We start from the raw sequence: 22,371 nt of genomic DNA on the forward strand, positions 1-22,371 counted from the left end.
TACTCCTCCTCTCTTCTTTTTAATAGTATATTGGTACAGGTAGACAGAATACATTTCTGGAAGCAGTTTCTGGGTCATGCAGCAAGGTAAAATTAAGCTGACTAGGTCTTTGTTTTTTGCCTGCATTCGTTTCTTATATCATCAAATAAATTTCTGACTAATAAGAGGAGGCAGCAAGAAGTGAGGTGCAGATTTTCATTGGGTCAAGTAGAATGAACATAGCAGAAGACAGTGAGAACAATGTATCTTTTTAAATACATAGGTAATAAAGAATATCAGGTTATTTCTTCATATTAATTAGTGGAATCTTTTACAAGGGAATAATGTGTCTTGTTTTAAATTGTTAAGGGTAAAAATACAGATGATATGTAATGCAACTCTTGGTCTCAAACTTATTTTGATAGGTTGACACCAAAGGAGTGGTGAAACGTTCTTCTCCAAAACATTGTCAGGCTGTCTTAAAACAGCTGAACGAACAGAGACTCTCTAACCAGTTCTGTGATGTTACTTTGTTAATTGAAGGAGAAGAGTACAAAGCTCATAAATCTGTTCTGTCAGCTAATAGCGAATATTTTCGAGATCTTTTTATTGAGAAAGGAGCTGTTTCCAGTCATGAGGCAGTGGTGGATCTTTCTGGTAAGAATTTTCTGATATTCGTGTTTTTTGTTCATAAGTATATACTGGAAGAGGGGTGTGTATATCTTACAAACTCAGGTTTTATGCTCAAGTGGGAGAAGGCCACTTACAGAACAGACTAAGCTGAACTGTAAGGTCCTCCCTTTTAGTAGGGTTTCCAAGATAGAGTTATGAAAAGGCTGTCATTTCCTATCACTACCCGTTAGGGGAGACGATTGTAGCAGTAGTAGAATTTCTGGGATTTACACTGTTAAAAACAGTTTGAGAGAAATCCATAATTGCACCAGTGTTATTACACTAAGTAAATATATTACTTTAAAATTGACTGCCTGAATCTTATGTTGTGCAACATGAAATTGTAGAGCACTTCTGTAGGTCTGTTGTTTTTCATTTTTTAAGATTAATATTCGTCATTCATTAGATTCGATAATCAAATTGTCAATATAGAATAATCAGAATTCCAGGTGTGGTTTTTTGGTTTCTTTGGGCCTGCTGCTGTTGTTGTTATTATTGTAAATGGATAATTTGACTTTCTTTTGGCCTCACTAGAATTTATGTATGTGCTTAGGAGTCAACAAATGAAAATTTAGGAAGCATTAAAATAGGTAACCTTATTTATACATTTCCTCATAATATTAATTTGCTGTAACTCTTGAATTACTGACACCACTGTGTGAAATGTCATTTCCTCTTTCTGAAACAAAAAAGTGACTTCATCCAGGTATATAAATACTTACCTAGTTAACCACTGATCCTTTTCTACCTTATACTGTTAAAACTCACCTTCTCTGGAAAGACAAATTCATATATTTTTCCTTAACAGTAGCTATATGTTTAATTACTAAAAAATATTTCTCAAGCATCCATTGTGTGCAAGGAACTGGCCTGGTCTATGGGGATACAGTGGTGAACAAAAACTTTTACAGAGCATAGAGTTGCATTACATTCTAGATTTGTGATATTTACTTTGGTGACTCAGAGGAGAAAATACATCTTATTCTGGGCCATCTGAATAATAAAACCTATCAGAAGTGTAGTCTTGATGTGTTAGCTTTGGAATTTTTTCCTTATCTTTCATGCATCTGAAGCAGAAAGAAGAGTGTGTGTTGCTCTTTTCCAGTTTCTCAGCAGCTTATAATAGCAAATGAAATGTCTCCAAAATAACTGCAGCACAGCATCCTATTATTCCAACAAAATATCTCATTTATTCTTCATTCCATATGCTTATTTTTATATATTGTTCAGGAAATATAGTGTAAACCAATAGCAGGTGAAGTAGACATTGTTAAAAGTTTTGTTTGATTTTTAAATATTCAGTAGATAGACTAATTGTAAAATATGTGTAAAGTATAAAAAAAAATGATAAAATCTACATCTGTTTTCTAATTACCTAGTTTAATGGTTGTTGAATTCATCAGTGTTTTCCTTTATGTTGTTTATGCTTTAAAAAAAAATTCTTCCCTACTCAGCCGTAAAGATATTTTCATATACTGTCTTATAGTTTTTCTTTCTTATTTAACTTTTAATCTATTTGGAATTTTTTTTTTGATGGTGTGAGATAGGTGTTTGATTTCATTTTTTCCCATTTTGTCTCAGAACCATTTAGTGAAAACTCCCTTCTCTTCCTACGCATCGGCCATGCAAATTCTCTTAAAAAACACATTTTCACATGTTTGGTACTGATTATAGGCTTTTTTCCAATCTATTGGTTGTCTCTTCCCACAATATTATTGCTTGGTCTTAATTACCTTAGCTTTATAATAATGAAAGTCTCCCACCTTAATTATTCAGGTGGGTCTTAGTTATTCATAACTCTTTGCTGTTCCATATAAACTATTAAAGCAGCTTGTCTGCTTCCACAAAAAGAAGAAAAATGTATTTTGTTAGGGATTACATCGAATTGATAAAGTTTTAGAGGTTTTTCCATAAAAGTCTCACACATCTTTTGTTAGATTATTCTAAGGTAGTTTATACTTTTTGATACTATTATAATTTTTTTCTTAGAATTATATTATTTCTGATTTATTTTTGGTAACTGTTGATTCTATATACAGTAGTACTGTATATAGAATCAACAAAGTAGTACTGTATATAGTAGTACTGTATATAGAATCAACAAAGAATCTATAGATAAATGTCTGAATGACTACTAGTCATTCAGACATTTATCTATACTCTTTGAGATTTTCCATATAAAACAAATATTGAATATATTAATATATTATCTGCTAATAGTACTGGGTTTTTTTTCTACCTTTCCAGTCCTTATATTTTGAACTTCCTTCTTCTCGCTTTACAGTGCCGTTTAGGACTTCAAAAAAAAACCCAGCAGTTACATAGGGGTAGTGATAGAGGGTTCACTTATTCCCATGGTAAAGAAAGACATGGGAATGGTTTTTTTTCTTTTTTAACCATGAAGTATATTATTTGGTGAATGTTTTAAATAGATTACCCTTTACCCCCTTTAACATTAAAGAAATTTCCTCTGAAATAGGTAGGTGTGGACTTACCACATACTTTTTCTGTATCCGTTGAGACCATCTTTATTTATTTCATTCTGTTAATGTGGGAAATTACATTGGTTTACTAATGTTAACTCAATTTTTCATTCCTGAGATAAATCCAGTTTAGTCATAATATATCTTTTGTACAAACTACTGTGTTTGGTTTAGAATGCTAATGTTGTTAGCCTGTTTCCAAGTGTATTCATGAGTAATTTTCCTTTTTCACACTGTTTCTGTCATGTTTTGATATCAGAGTTGGTTTAGTCTTATAAATTGTGTATTCCCTCCAATTTTTTACATGCACTGAAGTAGTTACTATGAGATTAGAATTATTTGTTTCTTGAATATTTGGTAGAATGATGGCTAAAGTTGACTGGACTTTTGGGGAAGATTTTTAGCTACTAATTCGACAAGTTTAATGGTTAGGGAATTATTCTGTAGGTTTTCTATTTCATCTTGAGTAATTTGTAGAAAGTTTTGCCATAATATGTCCATTTTATCTAAATTTTCAAGTTTCTTGGCACAATTTTTTTTTTTTTTTTTTTGTCGGTGCCGTGCGGCCTGCGGGATCTTAGTTCCCCGACCACGGACTGAACCTGGACCTTCGGCATTGAAAGCGCAGAGTCCTAACCACTGGACTGCCAAGGAATTCCAGCACAAAATTTTTAATATTCTCTTCTAAATGCCTCCAGTGACTGTAGATTTGTCTCTTTCATTCCTTGTGCCTTCTCTCTCATTTCTAAATTTTTTTTACTAGAGGTTTACTGACTTTTTTAAAAAAAGAAGTTGGCAGACTATAGCTTGTAGGCCAAATCTGGCCCACTGCCTGCTTTTTTGTAAATAAAGTTTTATTGGGAGACAGCCACATCCATGTATTTACATATTGTCTGTGGCTGCTTTTGAGCTTACAAGGGCAGAATTGAATAGTTGCTACATAAACTAGTGACCCACAAAACCTAAAATATTTGCTTATCTTGCTCTTTACAGAAAAACTTTCCTAAGCCCTATGCCAAAGCATAATTTTTTTAATGTTAAAAACCTAACTTTTATGCAAATACTATAGTACAAGGTCTTATATGATTAATTTAGGAAACCAGTAAGATGTTAAAACTGCTTCTAATAGAATTCTGAAGAAAAGATTTGTATATATTGTCTTTCAACCAGAGGAATGAATTTGCTCAAAATGAATTTGCTAATAGATTGGTTAATATCCTGTAGAGAAATAAACTGTAAGTTTTGGAGTTATCTTTCCTACCCTGATAGAAAAAGCTTCTTAATCTTTCACATTTCATTTGCATTTGCAGTTACTTTTCTGTAAGTTAATTTTTACAGAGTTGTAAAATAGTCAATAGCAGTCAATCAGTGGTGCCTGCTCAACACTACTTTTTTTAAAAGTTTAATTAATTAATTAATTAATTAATTTATTTTGGCTGTGTTGGGTCTTTGTTGCTGCGCGTGGGCTTCCTCTAGTTGCAGCGAGCAGGGGCTACTCTTCGTTGCGGTGTGCGGGCTTCTCATTGCAGTGGCTTCTCTTGTTGTGGAGCACGGGCTCTAGGCACGCAGGCTTCAGTAGCTGTGGCATGTGGGCTCAGTAGTTGTGGCACATGGGCTCCAGAGCACAGGCTCAGTAGTTGTGGCACACGGGCTTATTTGCTCCATGCCATGTGGGAACTTCCCAGACCAGAGCTTAAACTGTGTCCCCTGCATTGGCAGGCAGATTCTTAACCACTGTGCCACCAGGGAAGTCCCTCAACACTACTCTTAAAGAACACCTGACTACAAGGATATATTATACAGCACAGAAAATATAGCCAATACTTTATAGTAACTATAAATGGAGTATAACCTTTTAAAATTGTGGAACACTATGTTGTATACCTGAAAGTTATATAATACTGTACATACACTGTACCTCAATAAACAAAAACCCAATATTTTTGCCTGATAACCAAATTTTTCTTTATTGAAGTAGAGTTGGTTTACAATGTTGTATTAATTTCTGCTGTACAGCAAAGTGATTCAGTTATACATATATATACATTCTTTCTTAATCTTTTCCATTATGGTTTATCACTGGATATTGAATATAGTTCCCTGTGCTATACAGTAGGACCTTGCTGTTATCCATTCTATATGTAATAGTTTGCATCTGCTAACCCCCAACTCCCACTCCATCCCTCTGCCACTCCCCCTCCCCGTTGGCAACTACAAGTCTGTTCTCTATGTCTGTGAGTCTGTTTCGTAGACAAGTTCATTTGTGTCATATTTTAGATTCCACATAAAACTGATATCATATGGTATTGTCTTTCTCTGTTTGACTTACTTCACTTAGTATGATAATCTCTAGGTCCATCCATGTTGCTGCAAATGGCATTACTTCATTCCTTTTTGTGGCTGAGTAATATTCCATTGTGTGTATGTACCACATCTTTATCCATTTATCTGTCAATGAACATTTAGATTGTTTCCATGTCTTGGCTATTGTAAATAATGCTGCTGTGAACATAGGGGTGCATGTATCTTTTTGAATTATAGTTTTGTCTGGATATATGCCCAGGAGTCGGATTGCTGGATCATATGGCAACTCTATTTTTAGTTTTTTGAGGAACCTCCATACTATTTTCCATAGTGGCTGCACCAATTTACAGTCTCACCAACAGTGTAGGAGGGTTCCCTTTTCTCCACACCCTCTTCAGCATTTGTTATTTGTAGACTTTTTGGTGGTGGGCGGGGGGGTGGCACTGCATGGCTTGTGGGATCTTAGTTCCCTGACCAGGGATCGAACCAGCAGTCCTCATCAGTGAAAGCGCAGAGTCCTAACCACTGGACTGCCAGGGAATTCCCATTTGTAAACTTTTTAATGATGGCCATTATGACCAGTGTGAGGTGGTACCTCACTGTAGTTTTAATTTTCACTTCTCTAATAATTAGCAATGATGAGCATCCTTTCTTTCTTTTTTTTTTTAATATTTATTTATTTATTTGGCTGTGCCAGGTCTTAGTTGCGGCATGCAGGATTTTTAGTTGCGCCATGCAAACTCTTAGTTGCAGCATGTGGAATCTAGTTCCCCAACCAGGAGTCAAACCCAGGCCCTCTGCATTGGGAGTGCAGAGTTCCAGCTACTGGACCACCAGGGAAGTCCCTTGAGCATTTTTTCATGCACCTATTGGCCATCTGTGTGTCTTCTTTGCAGAAATGTCTATTTAGTTCTTCTGCCCATTTTTTGATTGGGTTGTTTGTTTTTGTTGTTGTTGTATTGTGTGAGCTGTTTGTATATTTTGGAGATTAAGCACTTGTCGGTCACATCTCTTGCAAATATTTTCTCCCATTCCATAGATTGTCTTTTCATTTTGTTTATGGTTTGCTTTGCTGTGCAAAAGCTTACGTCCCATTTGTTTATTTTTGCTTTGATGTCTATTGCCTTGGGAGACTGACCTAAGAAAACATTGGTACAATTTATGTCAGAGTATGTTTTGCCTATGTTCTTTCCTAGGAATTTTAGGGTGTCATGACTTTTTTTTTTTTTTAATAAATTTATTTATTTATTTATTTTTGGCTGCATTGAGTCTTCGTTGCTACGTGTGGGCTTTCTCGAGTTGTGGCGAGCGGGGGCTACCCTTCGTTGCGGTGGGCAGGCTTCTCATTGCAGTGGCTTCTCTTGTTGTGGAGCACAGGCTCTAGGCACACGGGCTTCAGCAGTTGTGGCACGCAGGTTCTAGAGTGCAGGCTCAGTAGTTGTGGCGCATGGGCTTAGTTGCTCTGCGGCATGTGGAATCTTCCCAGACCAGGGATCAAACCCGTGTTCCCTGCATTGGCAGGCAGATTCTTAACCACTGTGCCACCAGGAAAGTCCCGCCCCTTTTATTTTGATTAAAGTGTTTTCCAGAGTGTGTGTAGTGTACATAAAAAGACTAGGAGTAAAAACAAAATACCAAAATTATCTTGTGGCTGTAAGATTATGAGTGATTTTTTTATCTTCTTATTTTCTTTTGTGTTTTATAGCATTTTACAGTAAACATTTGACTTGTATCTTTGGGAAAAAATGGTTTTTGATATTTAAAGTTACTTGGAGCAGTGTTATTTCTTTCATGGAAAATTTTTCTTATGACTTCAACTCAGAAATTAAAAAGGTACTAGGTAAAAGACCAAAATACATTATTTTGTTGGTATCTGTTGTTGTTGTTTTTTTTAAAGAAATATTCTTTCTTACCTCAACCTTATTTAACTTGGTTTCATAATTTGTAGCAGTATTAATATGACCTCAGCCTGCTTGATATCAGCTTTCCTAGGAATGGCTGAATTAGCTATGATGGTCATGTTGATGTGTAGTCTCCCCAGCTTTCAACCTGAATCCTAATAGATCTCACAGTTTAAGGTTTCCCTGTATGCTTGTTACTTGTTTATCCACTATTTGCCTATGTAAAAGGACCACATTTTATGTATCTGGAGTCAAAACTGAAAAACACAGCAAACATGAGTTTTTTGGTTTTGGGGGTTTTCTGGCCATGCTGCATGGCTTGCGGGATCTTAGTTCCCTCACCGGGAATTGAACCCATTCCCCCTGCAGCAGAAGCGCAGAGTCCTAACCACTGGGCCAGCAGGGAATTCCCAAACATGAGTTTTTAAAAGGTTGCTTTGGCTCCCTGTATTTTAATAAAAGATCTCTTAAGATAAATTATTATATGAGAAAAGCAAGGCACAGAAAAGTATGTGTGGTATAACACCTACTATAAGAAGGAGGCATAAGAGTATTTGTTTGACTGTATAAAGACTCTAAAAATCTGTACAAATTCTTAATCATTCTGATTATGGAGATGGAGTTTGACTTACCACTGTGTAATCTTCTGATTTTTGAATCATGTGAATATTAAAAATGGGTTTTGAAAGTGAAGTACTGAGAACTTAGAAATAAACTGATCTTATTTTCTCACATAAAATGAGAACCTAATACCTCATGTGTATAGTAATTGTCTTATTCCTTAGAACAAAGATAAGCAAACTATAACCCAAAGGCTGCCAGTCCTCCTTTCCCTCCCTTTTTCTGAATTAAGTTGTATTGCACCACAGCCATGCCCATTTGTATACATATTATAATATATGGCTTCTCTTTCCAACTACAATGGCAGAATTAAGTAGTTGCAATAGACACTTTATGGCCTGCAATCTTTATTATCTAATTCTATACAGAAACATTTTGCTGACCCTCTGCTGTAGACCTTGTTTTAAAGTTTTTAGTAGTAGAACCCTCTGTTCACAATCAAATTTTTATATGGACTTCTATTATTAAAATATACAGCTACACTTACTGCAGTGAGGTTAGGGGACAGGTTGGTTGAACCCTGCCTACTCACCTGCCTCCCTCTCTTTTTTTACCCTCCATTCTCCAGCAGATGATTCTTGAGGGGAATTTGAGGAACCCCCGGGGTTCTAAGGAGTACAGTTTGAAAATGACTGCCTTACAACAACTCTTTGAGGCAGTAAGTGTGATATTATTTTCTATTTTAGGTATTGAGAGACTCGGCTCATAGAAGTTAGTTAGTCAAGGCTTAATAAGCAACCAGAACTCAAAACAAATCCAGGATATTTAATTGCAGAATAAATGGTCATATTTGCCTTTATATTCTATTTTATATTGTCATAATCATACAGTAATTGTTTCTACAAGGTGTTTTAGTGGTGATTTGACTTTTTTGTCTTTCATCTTTCTTGTTTCACATAGGCTTTTGTAAGGCAAGCTTCCTTCCTTTACTGGAATTTGCCTACACTTCTGTGCTAAGTTTTGACTTCTGTAGCATGGCTGATGTAGCCATCTTGGCTCGTCATCTTTTCATGTCAGAAGTTTTAGAAATCTGTGAAAGTGTACATAAACTAATGGAAGAGAAGCAGCTAACAGTATACAAGAAGGGTGAGGTACAAACAGTTGCCTCTACACAGGACTTACCAGAACAAAATGGAGGTACAGCACCTCCTGTGGCTAACACCGAGGGAACCGCAACAACTTTATCCACTGAACTTGGGGATTGTGAAATTGTGCTACTGGTGAATGGAGAATTGCCAGAGCAGAATGGAGAGCTAGGACACCAGCCTGAGCCCCAGGTTTCTTCACAGACCGAAGCTGCTCTGTCACCTGTAGGCTGTGTAACTGATTCCCATCCTGAAATGGAGTCTGTTGATGTAGTAACAAAAAACAGCCAGACAGAACTAGAAACGTTAAACAGCAGAGAAGATGGCACAGTCTCTAATACTCATCCTAAGCTTTCAAAAGAGAATGTAATCAGTAGCTCTCCAGAGAACAGTAATATGGGAAATGATACAGCAACAGAGGATATCTGTGCTGAAGATATTTCAGAGCATAGGCAGAACCTTGGCCAGTCTTTAAAAGATCAGGAAAATCTAGTTGAACCGACAGCACAGACAGACCATAGTCCCGATGATGATGATACTTACAGAAGCAGGCTTCGGCAGCGTTCTGTTAACGAAGGGGGATATATCCGACTACACAAAGGAATGGAGAAGAAGCTGCAGAAACGGAAAGCCATTCCCAAGTCAGCAGTTCAACAGGTAAGATGAAAAAAGAGTTTACCTTTGTAGTTTTAGCTTTAAGTTGAAAGCATTCTGCGGTTAAACTTATGGTGATAATTATCTTGGGGGGAAGGGGAGTGGATGCAGGAAAGCAATTTAATGTTTTAAATACCAATATTAAGATAGTGTGAATTTGAGATAGTTAATTTATTTAGATTGTGTTTTCTGTTCTTTAATTAGGTGGCTCAGAAATTAGTTCAAAGAGGAAAAAAGATGAAACAACCAAAAAGGGATGCTAAAGAGAATACCGAAGAAGAAGCATCCCATAAATGTGGGGAATGTGGAATGGTTTTTCAGAGACGATATGCTCTTATAAAGCATATACTGAAACATGAAAGAGCTAGAGATTACAAGTGTCCAGTAAGTATCTGGAAAGCTAATTATAGATGGTTCTAACTTCATTATAAATAGAATCCAATTTACTGCTTCATTATTATCCTGCCATTTGTGTTCTCTCTTCTCTCTGTCTCCCTTATATTGCCGTAAGAGTTATCTTCTGATTTGTACATGTCATGTTCTTCCCAAAAAATGTTTACCTCTGCTTCTTCTTGATACCCTAGTAAGACAACAGTAAAACGATCTTTTTAAAAAGCTCATAGAAAGGCAAAACGAACAGGAGACCTTAGCAACCAAATTCTGGATTCTGATAAATAGATGGAGTGTTTTTTGTTTGTTGGCTGCACCCTGCAGCATGCGGTATCTTAGTTCCCCGACCAGGGATAGAACCCGTACCCCCCTGCAGTGGAAACACAGGGTCTTAGCCACTGGACTGCCAGGGAAGTCCCTAGATGGAGTCATTGATTCAGCAGATTTGAAAGGCTCATTCCCAGGCTTTCAGTGTGGAAAGCTAAGAATCAATCCAAATTGTATTGCAGAACTACCAAAAGGCTCAGAAATAAATGGTACTAGCTACCTTGAAAGTAGAGATGAGTCTGGTTGTTAGAAAGTCTTTTTTTTTTTTTTTTAATTTATTTTTGGCTCCGTTGGGTCTTCATTGCTGTACGTGGGCTTTCTCTGGTTGCAGCTAGCGGGAGCTACTCTTCGTTGCGGTGCGCCGGCTTCTCACTGCGGTGGCTTCTCTTGTTGCAGAGCATGGGCTCTAGGTGCGCGGACTTCAGTAGTTGTGGCTTGCAGGCTCCAGAGCACAGGCTCAGTAGCTGTGGCTCACGGGCTTAGTTGCTCCACAGCATGTGGGATCTTCCTGGACCAGGGCTCGAACCCGAGTACCCTGCATTGGCAGGCGGACCCTTAACCACTTTGCCACCAAGGAAGTCCCTAGAAAGTCTTTTTAAGAAGTATGGGGCTTCCCTGGTGGCGCAGTGTTTGAGAATCTGCCTGCCAATGCAGGGGACACGGGTTCGAGCCCTGGTCTGGGAAGATCCCACATGCTGCGGAGCAGCTGGGCCCGTGAGCCACAGCTACTGAGCCTGCGTGTCTGGAGCCTGTGCTCCGCAACAAGAGAGGCCGCGATAGTGAGAGGCCCGCGCACCGCAATGAAGAGTGGCCCCCGCTTGCCGCAGCTAGAGGAAGCCCTCGCACAGAAACGAAGACCCAACACAGCCAAATAAATAAATAAATAAATAATAATTAAAGATGCTAATAATTAAAAAAAAAAAAAAAAAGAAGAAGTAAGTAAATCGCTACCACCATGCCTTCAGCCAAAGATCCATCTTCTACTTTCTGAAAAAGATAAAACCCACAACTGCTCTAGGGAACACTGTGAATAGTGAGGGTGAATGTACTATATACCAAACAAGGGAACGTAAAAACGTATATACTGAATATTGAATCTTTTCAAGCTCTCTTTCCCTACTCAAGTTCCAGAATGTTAACAACCAAACCCTTAATCTTAAAATAGAAGGATTTCTTAAAGGTGAGAAATCCGAAGTCTTAAAAGATCTAAAGATACTGCTTATTAAAGCCTGTGGTTGACAATTTACTCCTCTGCTTACACACAAGTTCCAATCAGTTTTTAAATGTCTTATTTTGAAATGTGAATAGACATCAGGTATACAGACTCACGACAAATATTTCAAGCAAAAAAACAACTTTGGGGAATCCAAGACTATGCAGTTAGAAGAAAACTCAAAGCCCCCCCGCCACACACACACAACTCAAACCACAAACTGTGATTTATATTAGAGATAAATTAAAAAATTACATCAATAAAACAATAACCATGTACTGTGTTTTTAAAAGGACACATCAAGAGAACAGAAGAGTCTTTCTTAGGAATAAAATACATAATAACACATATAAAAATATCAGAAAAGTTAGGAAATACAATTGACTAAATCACTCAGAAAATAAAGCAAAAGACAAGGTAAAAATGGGAGTGAAAGAAATTTTAGAGGATTGGTCTAGGTTGTCTTCTAATATCCAGATAATTCCAAACAGAGAGCATGGAGAAAAGAAATCGTTAATGCAATGGAAAAAAATTGAGAACTTGAAAATAGAAGTTTCCTTGTTAAAAGAATGCATTGAATGTCCAGAATCATGGGTGAAAATAAATCTATACCAAGATATATTATGAAATTTCAGAATCAAGGTACAAAGAAAATCTTATAAATTACAAGAGAGAAAGGATAAGGGTCAGAATAGCTTCAGGCCTTTCAGCAGCAACAGTGGAAGTTAGAAGACAAAGGCACAATATCTTTAATATCATAAAAGGAAATGATTTCTAACTTGGAATCTAATCAAACTATATTTATGATGGTAGAATAAGAACAGTTTCAGACATGCAAGGTCTGCAAAGTTTTACCTCCCAAACTCCCTTTCTCAGGAAGCTGTCGGCAGAGGTATTCCTCTAAAATGAGCAAGACATGGGAAACGGGAAACATGGGGTCCAATCTGTAGAGTCCAAGTGGGGGAAACAACCGCCCCAGTTTGGAACACCAACATAGTGCTTTGACAGCGATCTCCCACAAGGTGATGTGTTTTAAACCTTCTCTCAGTAGACAGTTGAGAGAAAGGTTTGATGATGAATTAGCGGTAAATACAAAGAGAAATAAAACAGAAAAGGAAACGAAAGGAAAGAGAATCATACTATCTGTATGGTCCAGCTGTAATAACATGTACGTCATCCAAATAATGTAAGCACTGAAATTGATCTCATCAAAATGATCATACAGCTGTATTGAGAAAGTATGGTAATGGGAAGGATCATGTACATGTAGAGAGTGGAGAGGTAAAGGAGAGAGTCACTTCCTATTGTTCATATTACTCAGAATTACAGAGATAATCATTAAGAAAGAGTCAAAAAAGTAGAGGTAGTGAACCAAAAGGCCAGTTTTATTTATTAAAAAAAAGTTTTGTAGATCATGACTATATATAACTCTGATTTTAAAATAAAGAACAGAAACTTTCAGGAATACTCAACAAGTACAGGGTAAAACCCAAGGACTATCACAGTTTTATCTTCCTACTTTTTCCAGCCCCTATTTTTGCTCTTCCTAACAACTGTTAGTACTCATATTATAATAATAGTATTCTTGTCTTTGTCTGTATCTTACCATTCCTTCAAGACCCAGCCTTGGTTATGACGCGTTTCCTTATACTCTGATTATTCCCTCTTCTTAAGTATTGATCTTTCACCTATTTACATATAAATGCTGTTTTTGTGGTTAGATTGTAAACCTTTCCAGAGTAGAGGCTGGGTCTGTCCCTTTCATTTCTATAGTGTGGTACCTAGCATATTGTCTTTTACATAGTATATATGTTTATTGAGTGATATATAATTGTAACAAAGATATGGAAAGTTGAAGTACGAGTTGAGTTTCACTTAACATTTGTGATGGAAATACATTCAGGCAGAATTTTGTTTACTTTTTCTTTTAGTTGTGTAAGAAACAGTTTCAGTACAGTGCCTCCTTGAGAGCACACCTTATTCGACATACCAGGAAAGATGCACCTACTTCATCCTCTTCCAGTTCTGCATCTAATGAGGCATCAGGATCATCGTCTGAGAAGGGCAGAACCAAACGAGAATTTATATGTTCGATATGTGGAAGGACATTACCTAAATTATATTCTCTTCGAATACATATGTTAAAGCACACAGGGGTAAAACCACATGCATGCCAGGTAAAGCCGTTATATTTATTTTGTTATTTAAAGAAGGTTGGAACATAACCGGTGATAAGACTGGTTGATTCTGGAGTCGCATCACTTTTGTAAAATGTCATAGGAAGTCCATAACTTTTTCAGTTTGTTGCCTAGGTCAAGGGTGATTCCCAGTTCTGTTCTTTAATTTGTCTGAAGTTGTAACTTGAAATTAATCTATTTAGGATGTTCGGGAAACTTGCCAGGATTCAGAGTGATACTGGGTGAGAATAACCAATTCATCATCTCAGTCATCCCTTAACGTTCAGTAGGACCAACCTGGCTTGGGAAGGAACCTGTTAGTTAAACACATCTTAGCAGAAATTCTGCCTAAGCTATGTGTCCTTCTCTAGAACTGAAGACTAAATGCCAAAATGTGATTCCTGGGTAAAGAATCCTGTGATAAGCCAGTTTTGGGCTATTTGCAACAGTGAAAAATTTCTAGTAGCACCTATAGCCTTGCATATAAGGATGACCCACTATTTTTATTAATAAGTGGTTTTGGAACCAGTGAAATTTTTAATGTTTTTCTCTCTCTCTTTCGTTTCTTAAGCTTCGTATTATAAGAAAAAAGAATGTGAGAGAGTAGAATAAACCCTCATGTGCTCTTCACCCAGCTTTAGTAGTTATCAACACATGGTCAATCGTGGGATTTTTTTTTTTTAATTTTTAAAAAATTTTTATTGAACTATAGTTGATTTACAATGTTAGTTTCAGGTGTTCAGCAAAGTGATTCAGTTATTCATTTATTCATTCATCCATTCACTCTTTTTTAGATTCTTTTCCATTATAGGTTATTACAAGATATTGAGTGTAGTTCCCTGTGCTATACAGTAGGTCCTTGTTGGTTATCTATGGTCAGTTGTATTTTGTGTGTACTGTCACTCACTCCCTTACTTCCCCCTCCCTTCAGTTATTTTGAAGCCAAGTCCTAAGCATCATTTTATTCATATATTTAAAAACTAAGTGTTAATTGGGCCTCTGGTCTTCTAGTGTAGCACTACTCAAAATGTGTGGTCCTTAAAAGATAAGTGCAAAGATGGAGAGTAGGCATGTATGTAGAAACTGTCATGGCAATTTGATATTGTGACATTTTCATTGTGTTTAACAAAAATCTCTCTCTAATAGATTGGGGAAATAAAAGAACTGGTTCATCATAGAGAGTTTAAGAAGCACCGTTCTAGTTGGTATAGCAGGAATTGAGTATATTGTTCTTGATTAAGCTCCCATGTCTCTTTTAATATAAGGTATATTGTTTACCAGTCTCACAAAGGACAGTATGAGGTTCTTTGGGGTACTGTTTGGAGTTCTTCCAGTGATCTCATGGGTGTAAGAAAAATAGCAATATTTGTTAACTACTGAATCAGAAGATGATCAACCAGCTAAAATCCTTGGCCCTTGTATCAACTTTAACTTTGTCATTTTGTTTATAATTTAAGTTTTTAATTTAAAATAGCATACTAGATTCTGTGTCCTCATTCTTCAGAAACAGCCCTTATCTCTTTTTCTGTTTTACTGGTTTAAACACCTGTGCTCTCTTAGGTCTGTGGAAAGACTTTCATCTACAAGCACGGTCTAAAGTTACACCAGAGTCTCCATCAATCACAAAAGCAGTTCCAGTGTGAACTATGCGTTAAGTCATTTGTTACCAAACGGAGTCTTCAGGAACATATGAGTATTCACACAGGTAATGAGAAACTTGTGACATAGTTACATGTTACATACTATTAATTTACTAGTATATTGATTATGCTGTAAGATGACTGTGTGCAGTTTTTTATTAATGAAAGTAAAGGTTTTCTTGTTTTTTTGTGTGTTTTTTTTTGAGAGTAAAGTTTAAAAGTTGTTCTTACATCTAGTTTTAGAGCTATCTTATTTGTGTAAAAATTTTGTTTAAGTCAGTGCAGAAAAATGTGTACTGAGTATTAAATCCAGGCACCTAAAGAAATGGTCTTGCTTTTAAAAAGTTAAGCAATAGACAGATGTTAACTGTCAACATGGTATTTGGCTTATAATTTTATTAGAACTTTTAGTCCACGTATACTTATTTTCATGTGTTTAAAGCAGTTATGTGGAAAATGGCCGATGAAGGGTAGATAATCTGCTCTTGAACTTGTATACAACTCTACACTGTTATAATCCAGATGATCATGCAAGCCTATCACATTCTGTGGGTAGCAGTAGTAGCCTCGCTAGTACTCTAGTTGAGAGAAAATAGGGATTTTGACATAGTTTGTTATTCTTAGAAGGTGGATGCCAAATGTTATAGCTTCCGTGCCCACTTGATACAATAACTTCTGAAATACAACGTAAAGCATTCTGTTGGAAGAGCACCTGATTGCTGGATTTGTGACGTGGTTTTTATTTTTTATAGGAGAGTCCAAGTACCTTTGCTCAGTTTGTGGAAAGTCTTTTCACAGGGGCTCTGGGCTCAGCAAGCACCTAAAGAAACACCAACCAAAGCCTGAAGTTCGAGGCTATCATTGTACTCAGTAAGTATTTAATATGTGAACCATTCAACTAATTTCCTTGTGTTCTTACTCAGTTTATTTGTAAGTTGTTTCAAAAGAAAATATTTGAGGTGACTATAGTTGATAACACTGTATAATATGATTGAATTTTACTAAGAGAGTAGGAACTTGAATATTCATATGTAATTATACGCGCACACACACGTATATATATCTGAGGTGGCGGATGTGTTAACAAATGGGAGGATTCCTTTCACAATGTATACATATACTGAATCACCACATTGTACACTTTAAATATCTCACAATTTTATTTGTCAGTTACACCTCAGTAAAACTGAAAAAGGAGAATACTTGAAGATAATATTAAACTGTTATTTGTTTACTCTTGATTTTAATCAGTTTGTTTTTGTCTAGATGTTCCTAATTATTTATGTAACAGTTTTATTTAGACACAAATTTCATACCATACAAATCACTCATTTTAAATGATTTAAAGAAGTTGTTCAAATGTGCAACCAGTTCTTTCCTACAGTAGGGACTGTAGGAAAGAAGGGTCCCTTGGTGCCAGCCAGAGATTCTTCCTAGGCAGTTCCTCGGAAGTACTGGGCCCTCTGCTCGTTTCTCCCTTCTTCAGATTCCTTTTTCCCTCTTTTCATTTTCCAAAGCCTCCTGAAATCTTTTTTATAATTGAAGTAAAGTTCATATAACATAACATTCATCATTTTAAAGTGTTCAATTTAGTGGCTTTTAGTACATTCACAGTGTTGTGCAAGCATCACCACTAATTCCAGAATGCCTTCAATACTCAGCCAGGCAGTTTACAATTCTGCCTTGGTCTTCTCTTTCTGTTTGTGCAGAGTCAGCCATTGGTGAGAATATAGAGCCTTTTCAGGTCTTTTCTGAGCATGTGCCCAGCACTGGGCAGATATTTGGACTTCTAGATTCCTGGGAATATGTGAGAGTTTTTCAAAGCTCTTATTCCTCAAAACATCTCAGTCTCCAGCCTTTTCCTCCCAGGCTTTTGGTTTGGATGTTGTTTGCACCGAACTGCTGTTCCTTGCCCCAGCAGCTGTGGCTAATACATTTGCCTGTAAGTGTTTCCAGCCATCTACTCCCCTCTCCCCCCCCACCCCTCCCCGAGTCCTCAGCCCTGGAAGAGTTAGGGTAAATACAAGCAAGCCCTTTGAGGGGCAACTTCAAGGAGTCACCAGATAGCTCAGAACTACAGTTCTGTGAGAATAAGTTCCTCTGGTACTAGGAACCCATAGCAGAAATGCAGTCTGTCTACTGAGCTGAGGAGCCCGGGGATGGGGCCAGGGTAAGTTGAAATGCCACAAAGCTCTCTTACCAAGATTCAGCAATTTTTTTCTTGATTAAATATTTACCTGGTCACTGTAAACTTTTAATTAGTTTCCAGAGGTCCAATAAAATTGATAATGACAGTTTTTGCCCATTTGTTTACTGCTTTCACATAGGGATGGGCTTTTGGAGTTACCTACTCTGCCCTATATGCTGATGTCACTCGATAATCAGTCTTATTTTAAAACAAAGATAGTTTATTATTCATACATTTTTAGTTGCAAGTATAAGAAAATCCAATTTAAACTGACTTGAGGGCTTCCCTGGTGGCTTAGTGGTTGAGAACCCGCCTGCCAATGCAGGGGACACGGGTTCGAGCCCTGGTCCGGGAAGATCCCACATGCTGCGGAGCAACTAAGCCTGTGTGCCACAACTACTGAGCCTGCGCTCTGGAGCCCGTGAGCCACAACTGCTGAGCCCACGTGCCACAACTACTGAACTCTGCGTGCCTAGAGCCCATGCTCCACAACAAGAGAAGCCACCACAATGAGAAGCCTGCACACCACAAAAAAGTAGTAGTCCCACCGCAACAAAGAGAAAGCCCGCGTGCAGCAACGAAGACTCAACACAGGCAATAATAAAAACAAATAAATAAATTTCTTTTAAAAAATTAAAAAATAAACTGACTTGAATGAAAGTCGAGTCTAGGAGTCTGAATGGTTTAATGTAAACTGGTTTCAGATTCATTAGCACTTGATGTCTCTGAGACTCCGTATGGACAAGGCAGTGGCAATGATTTCAGCCTCACATCCTCTCAACTCCCAAATTGTCAAGCTGCTTTTCTCGTAGTTCCTATAAAAGCCCTGAGGTTCACTACCATTGGATCTGGTTAAGGCATTTGGTTATCTGTTAATCAATCACTGTGGCTAAGAGAATGCTGTGCTCTGATTGACCTAGGCCTAAGTCAGTTGCTCCATCCTTATGGTCAAGAGTGAGGCCTACTTCCAGCAGATGGACGGAGACTGGGAGAGGGTGAACAGGGATGTAAAAAGGGGAGATCAGATGGGGCTGAGGAGGAGACAGAAAATAGTAACACCTATGATAACTTTTGGGAGCTGTGCAGGATTCTTTCTAAAATGTTTCTAGTACTCTGCAGCTAAAAGAACTTAAGATCCTGCAGCCTTGAAGCAAGATTGGAATAGTAAGAGTTGTTTTTGTTTTAAATTGGGATCATCTTGTGGAGTTCTAGAAACCCAAGAATATACTGATTTCTTGGAAACTTCTTTTAAAAGAATAAGATGATCCAGTTGGGTGAATGAACTTTGTTATTGCAGATGTGAAAAAAGTTTCTTTGAAGCTAGAGATCTTCGCCAGCACATGAACAAACATCTTGGTGTGAAGCCATTCCAGTGCCAATTTTGTGATAAGTGCTATAGTTGGAAGAAAGATTGGTATTCCCATGTGAAGTCTCACTCTGTCACTGAGCCTTACAGGTGGGTAAATCTGAGGAGGATCTGAACTTGAGATATAAATGTACTTGGATTAATTATTATGGGTTCTGGTGCTTTGGAAAAAATAATTTGGGTTTTTCCTTTATTTTAGGTGTAATATATGTGGCAAAGAATTTTATGAAAAGGCATTGTTCAGAAGGCATGTAAAGAAAGCTACCCATGGAAAAAAAGGAAGAGCGAAGCAAAACCTGGAACGGGTGTGTGAACAATGTGGAAGAAAATTCACTCAGCTGAGAGAGTATAGAAGACACATGAACAACCATGGAGGTAACTACACTTCATATAGTTTTATATATATATAACTTTCAATAGACTAAAAGCCAGTCCAGTGGTGATTCTCCTTTTACCATTCCTCTTGCCTATTATCTCACTTTCCTTAATAAGAGATTAATCCCATATTGTGGAAGATTTATTCAAGTGATAGAGGTTATCCTGAACCTGACTATCTAATTGTTGTATAGATAGACAGATTCCTGTTTTAGTGAGCTTAATATTCTATATCAATATTTTTATGCTGGAATGGACTACTTGAAGCTTCTGGTTTTTTATCCTAGGATTATAGGATTGCTGTGAAGGCTAAAAGAGACTATTCACAGAATCTCAGGATTGTCTCTCAGTAACTTCTATCAATGGGAACATCTTTAGAGAGATTATATCCAGAATCTACTTTATTCTAAGAGAAACCATTCGGTCCTAATTAAAAGATCGCCATAGTCAAGATAGAAAGGTTTATGGGCTACTGTACTTAAAAGAAAAGCATTATTTATCAGGAAGCTGTAATATATTTTGGTACTTGGAGCTCACCACACATACACCTCTCTTCTTTTTTTTTTTAATAGGAGTTAAGCCATTTGAGTGCTTAACATGTGGAGTAGCTTGGGCTGATGCCCGATCTCTAAAACGCCACGTCAGAACACATACAGGTGAACGGCCCTATGTCTGTCCCGTATGTAGTGAAGCCTACATAGATGCTCGAACACTCCGTAAACATATGACTAAATTCCACAGAGATTATGTGCCTTGCAAAATTATGCTGGAAAAAGATACCCTTCAGTTTCATAACCAAGGAACTCAAGTGGAGCATGCTGTTAGCATCTTAACAGCAGATATGCAGGAACAAGAAAACAGCGGTCCTCAAGAACTTGAAACTGTGGTAGTGACAGGAGAAACTATGGAAGCTCTCGAAGCTGTTGCAGCTACTGAAGAATGTCCGTCAGTATCTACACTTTCTGACCAAAGTATTATGCAAGTGGTTAACTATGTGTTAGCACAACAGCAAGGACAGAAGCTATCTGAAGTTGCAGAAGCTATTCAAACTGTTGAAGTAGAGGTGGCCCATATTTCAGAAACAGAGTGAATGTAGTAATGGAGATGAACAGAAGGGACATCTCACATAAATTGAACTCACAGAACATTTGTTTACAGTGCTATGTGGCTGTCCGCCTAGAGTTTGTATGTCAAGGCTCTGGGCTGTTTTGGTGGTGTTTTAACATTTCTAAACGGTTTGTCTGGCTAATGGGTTCTGTAGAAAAGTCCATTTACTGTAAAGAAATTGAAAACAAATCTATTTGATGGCAGTGGATTATCATGGTATACTTTTTATGAATGAATGTTTATAAAGAACTGTACTAAATAAAAACCGTACAGTTTCATTTGCATTTTGACATTATTATATACTTTGAGTTTAAAAGGCTGTACTAATTGGCTTTTCTTCTCTTTTATTCTCAAAATATAGAGGTTCTGTGATTTCATTTGCCTTGTTTATGGATTAAAAATTCTAATATAAAACATTTTAGTGCGATACATAAGTATATTACATTTTTTTAAATGCTTCATTCAAATCTGTGATTCTTGACTTACTATTTATTTTAACCCCTTATAAAGTCAGGGATTCTTTATTTTAAAGCACTTAATGAGTTACATGTTGTAATCAAGTTTGCACAGTGTACTTAATCTATATGGGGAACCCTTAAATGAATAGCTGATTTATTAAAATGCATGAAATGCCTATTAAAGCCTTACTCTACTATCCTTCAAGGCAAGTAAATTGACCATGAGCAAAGAACACTATTATTAAACTCTGTTGACGGGAAATTTCTCCTTGATAACATAAGATAATAAATGGGAAAAAAGAAGTTAAAACTAGGTTTGGTATGTTTGCAGCTTTTGTATCATGTTTAATTGTTCAATTTTGTTGAAAAACTGCAGTTTAGAAGTAGGATAGCGATATGGACATCTGCAGTGGTCCTGTGGATACCATGTAATTGTCAAGTAATTTCAGAATATTGAAAATTCTTCAGCCCTCATTACAGTATACTAGTTAAAGAAATTGATTATGGCCCACCAAATTGTTAAAAGTAAATTCTTTTTAAAAGTTGCCTGAGAGTTAAATTAATTTGTATGTTTAATTTTGAAATTCCCACCTCTTTAAGCTATCCAGTTTTCTCGTTTTTCAAAATAACCACGGGGAGATGCCACATTTCTCTCCTGGGAAACTACCACTCAAGCTGTAATTGTTAAAATTAAACTTCTAAGTATTAGAAGCTAATATAAGTTGTAAAATTAAGATACAAGCAAATCACATGTAAGTCATTCCTAAAGCACAAGAAAAGAATGTGCCTTGATGTACATATATTATTAAGATGCTTATTCCAGTTTACTTTAAAAGTGGCTTAAAAGATGGAGAATAAATGTGATGCCATGCATGCATTATACCTGTATATGTAATATTTGCATTTGCAAATTTCCCATTGTTTCAATAGCTGTGTGGCTGACTTTCAGTTTTAAGTGGATTAACATACAGTCTATAACTTTATAATGGCTGCTTGTTTATCATATCTTTCAGTTAGTGAAAATGTATTTCAACCTGACAAAAATTTGGAATTGTGTTTTTATGTTCCCTTGTCACCATTGTTATTAGATTTAGTTAATTGTATAAGACCCATTAATGTGTGTCATAAATATGTAAATAAAAGACGTTGAATCTTGTTTAAAGCATAAGCTTTGGAGTTGAACTTGTCACTATTTTCAGCTCATAAATCAGTTGCTGTTATTTGATATGTTATTGTGAGTTAATCCGTTTTTAAAGGGGAGGGGAATTGAACACATTAAAAAATAAGCATTGACGGAACACATAATACTATTAAGACTTATTACACTTAATCTTTTTTTTTTTTTTTTTTTAATTTATTTATTTTTAGCTGTGTTGGGTCTTCGTTTCTGTGCGAGGGCTTTCTCTAGTTGCGGCAAGCGGGGGCCACTCT

The 22,371-nt window shown here is 36.8% G+C and overlaps 1 protein-coding gene across 3 annotated transcripts in view; it reads left to right on the top strand.

The window, feature by feature from the left end:
* Positions 1-22,108, top strand: part of ZBTB11 (zinc finger and BTB domain containing 11) — a 29,227-nt gene extending 7,119 nt beyond the window's left edge. For all 3 annotated transcript variants that reach the window (XM_007164001.2, XM_057545211.1, XM_007164002.2), the window contains exons 3-11: positions 405-636; positions 8,861-9,702; positions 9,904-10,083; positions 13,561-13,806; positions 15,367-15,511; positions 16,199-16,316; positions 18,932-19,090; positions 19,200-19,375; positions 19,948-22,108. In XM_007164001.2, coding sequence (XP_007164063.2) covers positions 405-636; positions 8,861-9,702; positions 9,904-10,083; positions 13,561-13,806; positions 15,367-15,511; positions 16,199-16,316; positions 18,932-19,090; positions 19,200-19,375; positions 19,948-20,465 — 2,616 coding nt within the window. In that variant the 3' untranslated portion in view covers positions 20,466-22,108. The remainder of the gene's footprint in view (positions 1-404; positions 637-8,860; positions 9,703-9,903; positions 10,084-13,560; positions 13,807-15,366; positions 15,512-16,198; positions 16,317-18,931; positions 19,091-19,199; positions 19,376-19,947) is intronic.
* The last annotated feature ends 263 nt before the right edge of the window (positions 22,109-22,371 follow it).

This window comes from Balaenoptera acutorostrata, chromosome 4, assembly GCF_949987535.1.
Source record: "Balaenoptera acutorostrata chromosome 4, mBalAcu1.1, whole genome shotgun sequence".
Lineage (NCBI taxonomy): Eukaryota > Metazoa > Chordata > Mammalia > Artiodactyla > Balaenopteridae > Balaenoptera > Balaenoptera acutorostrata.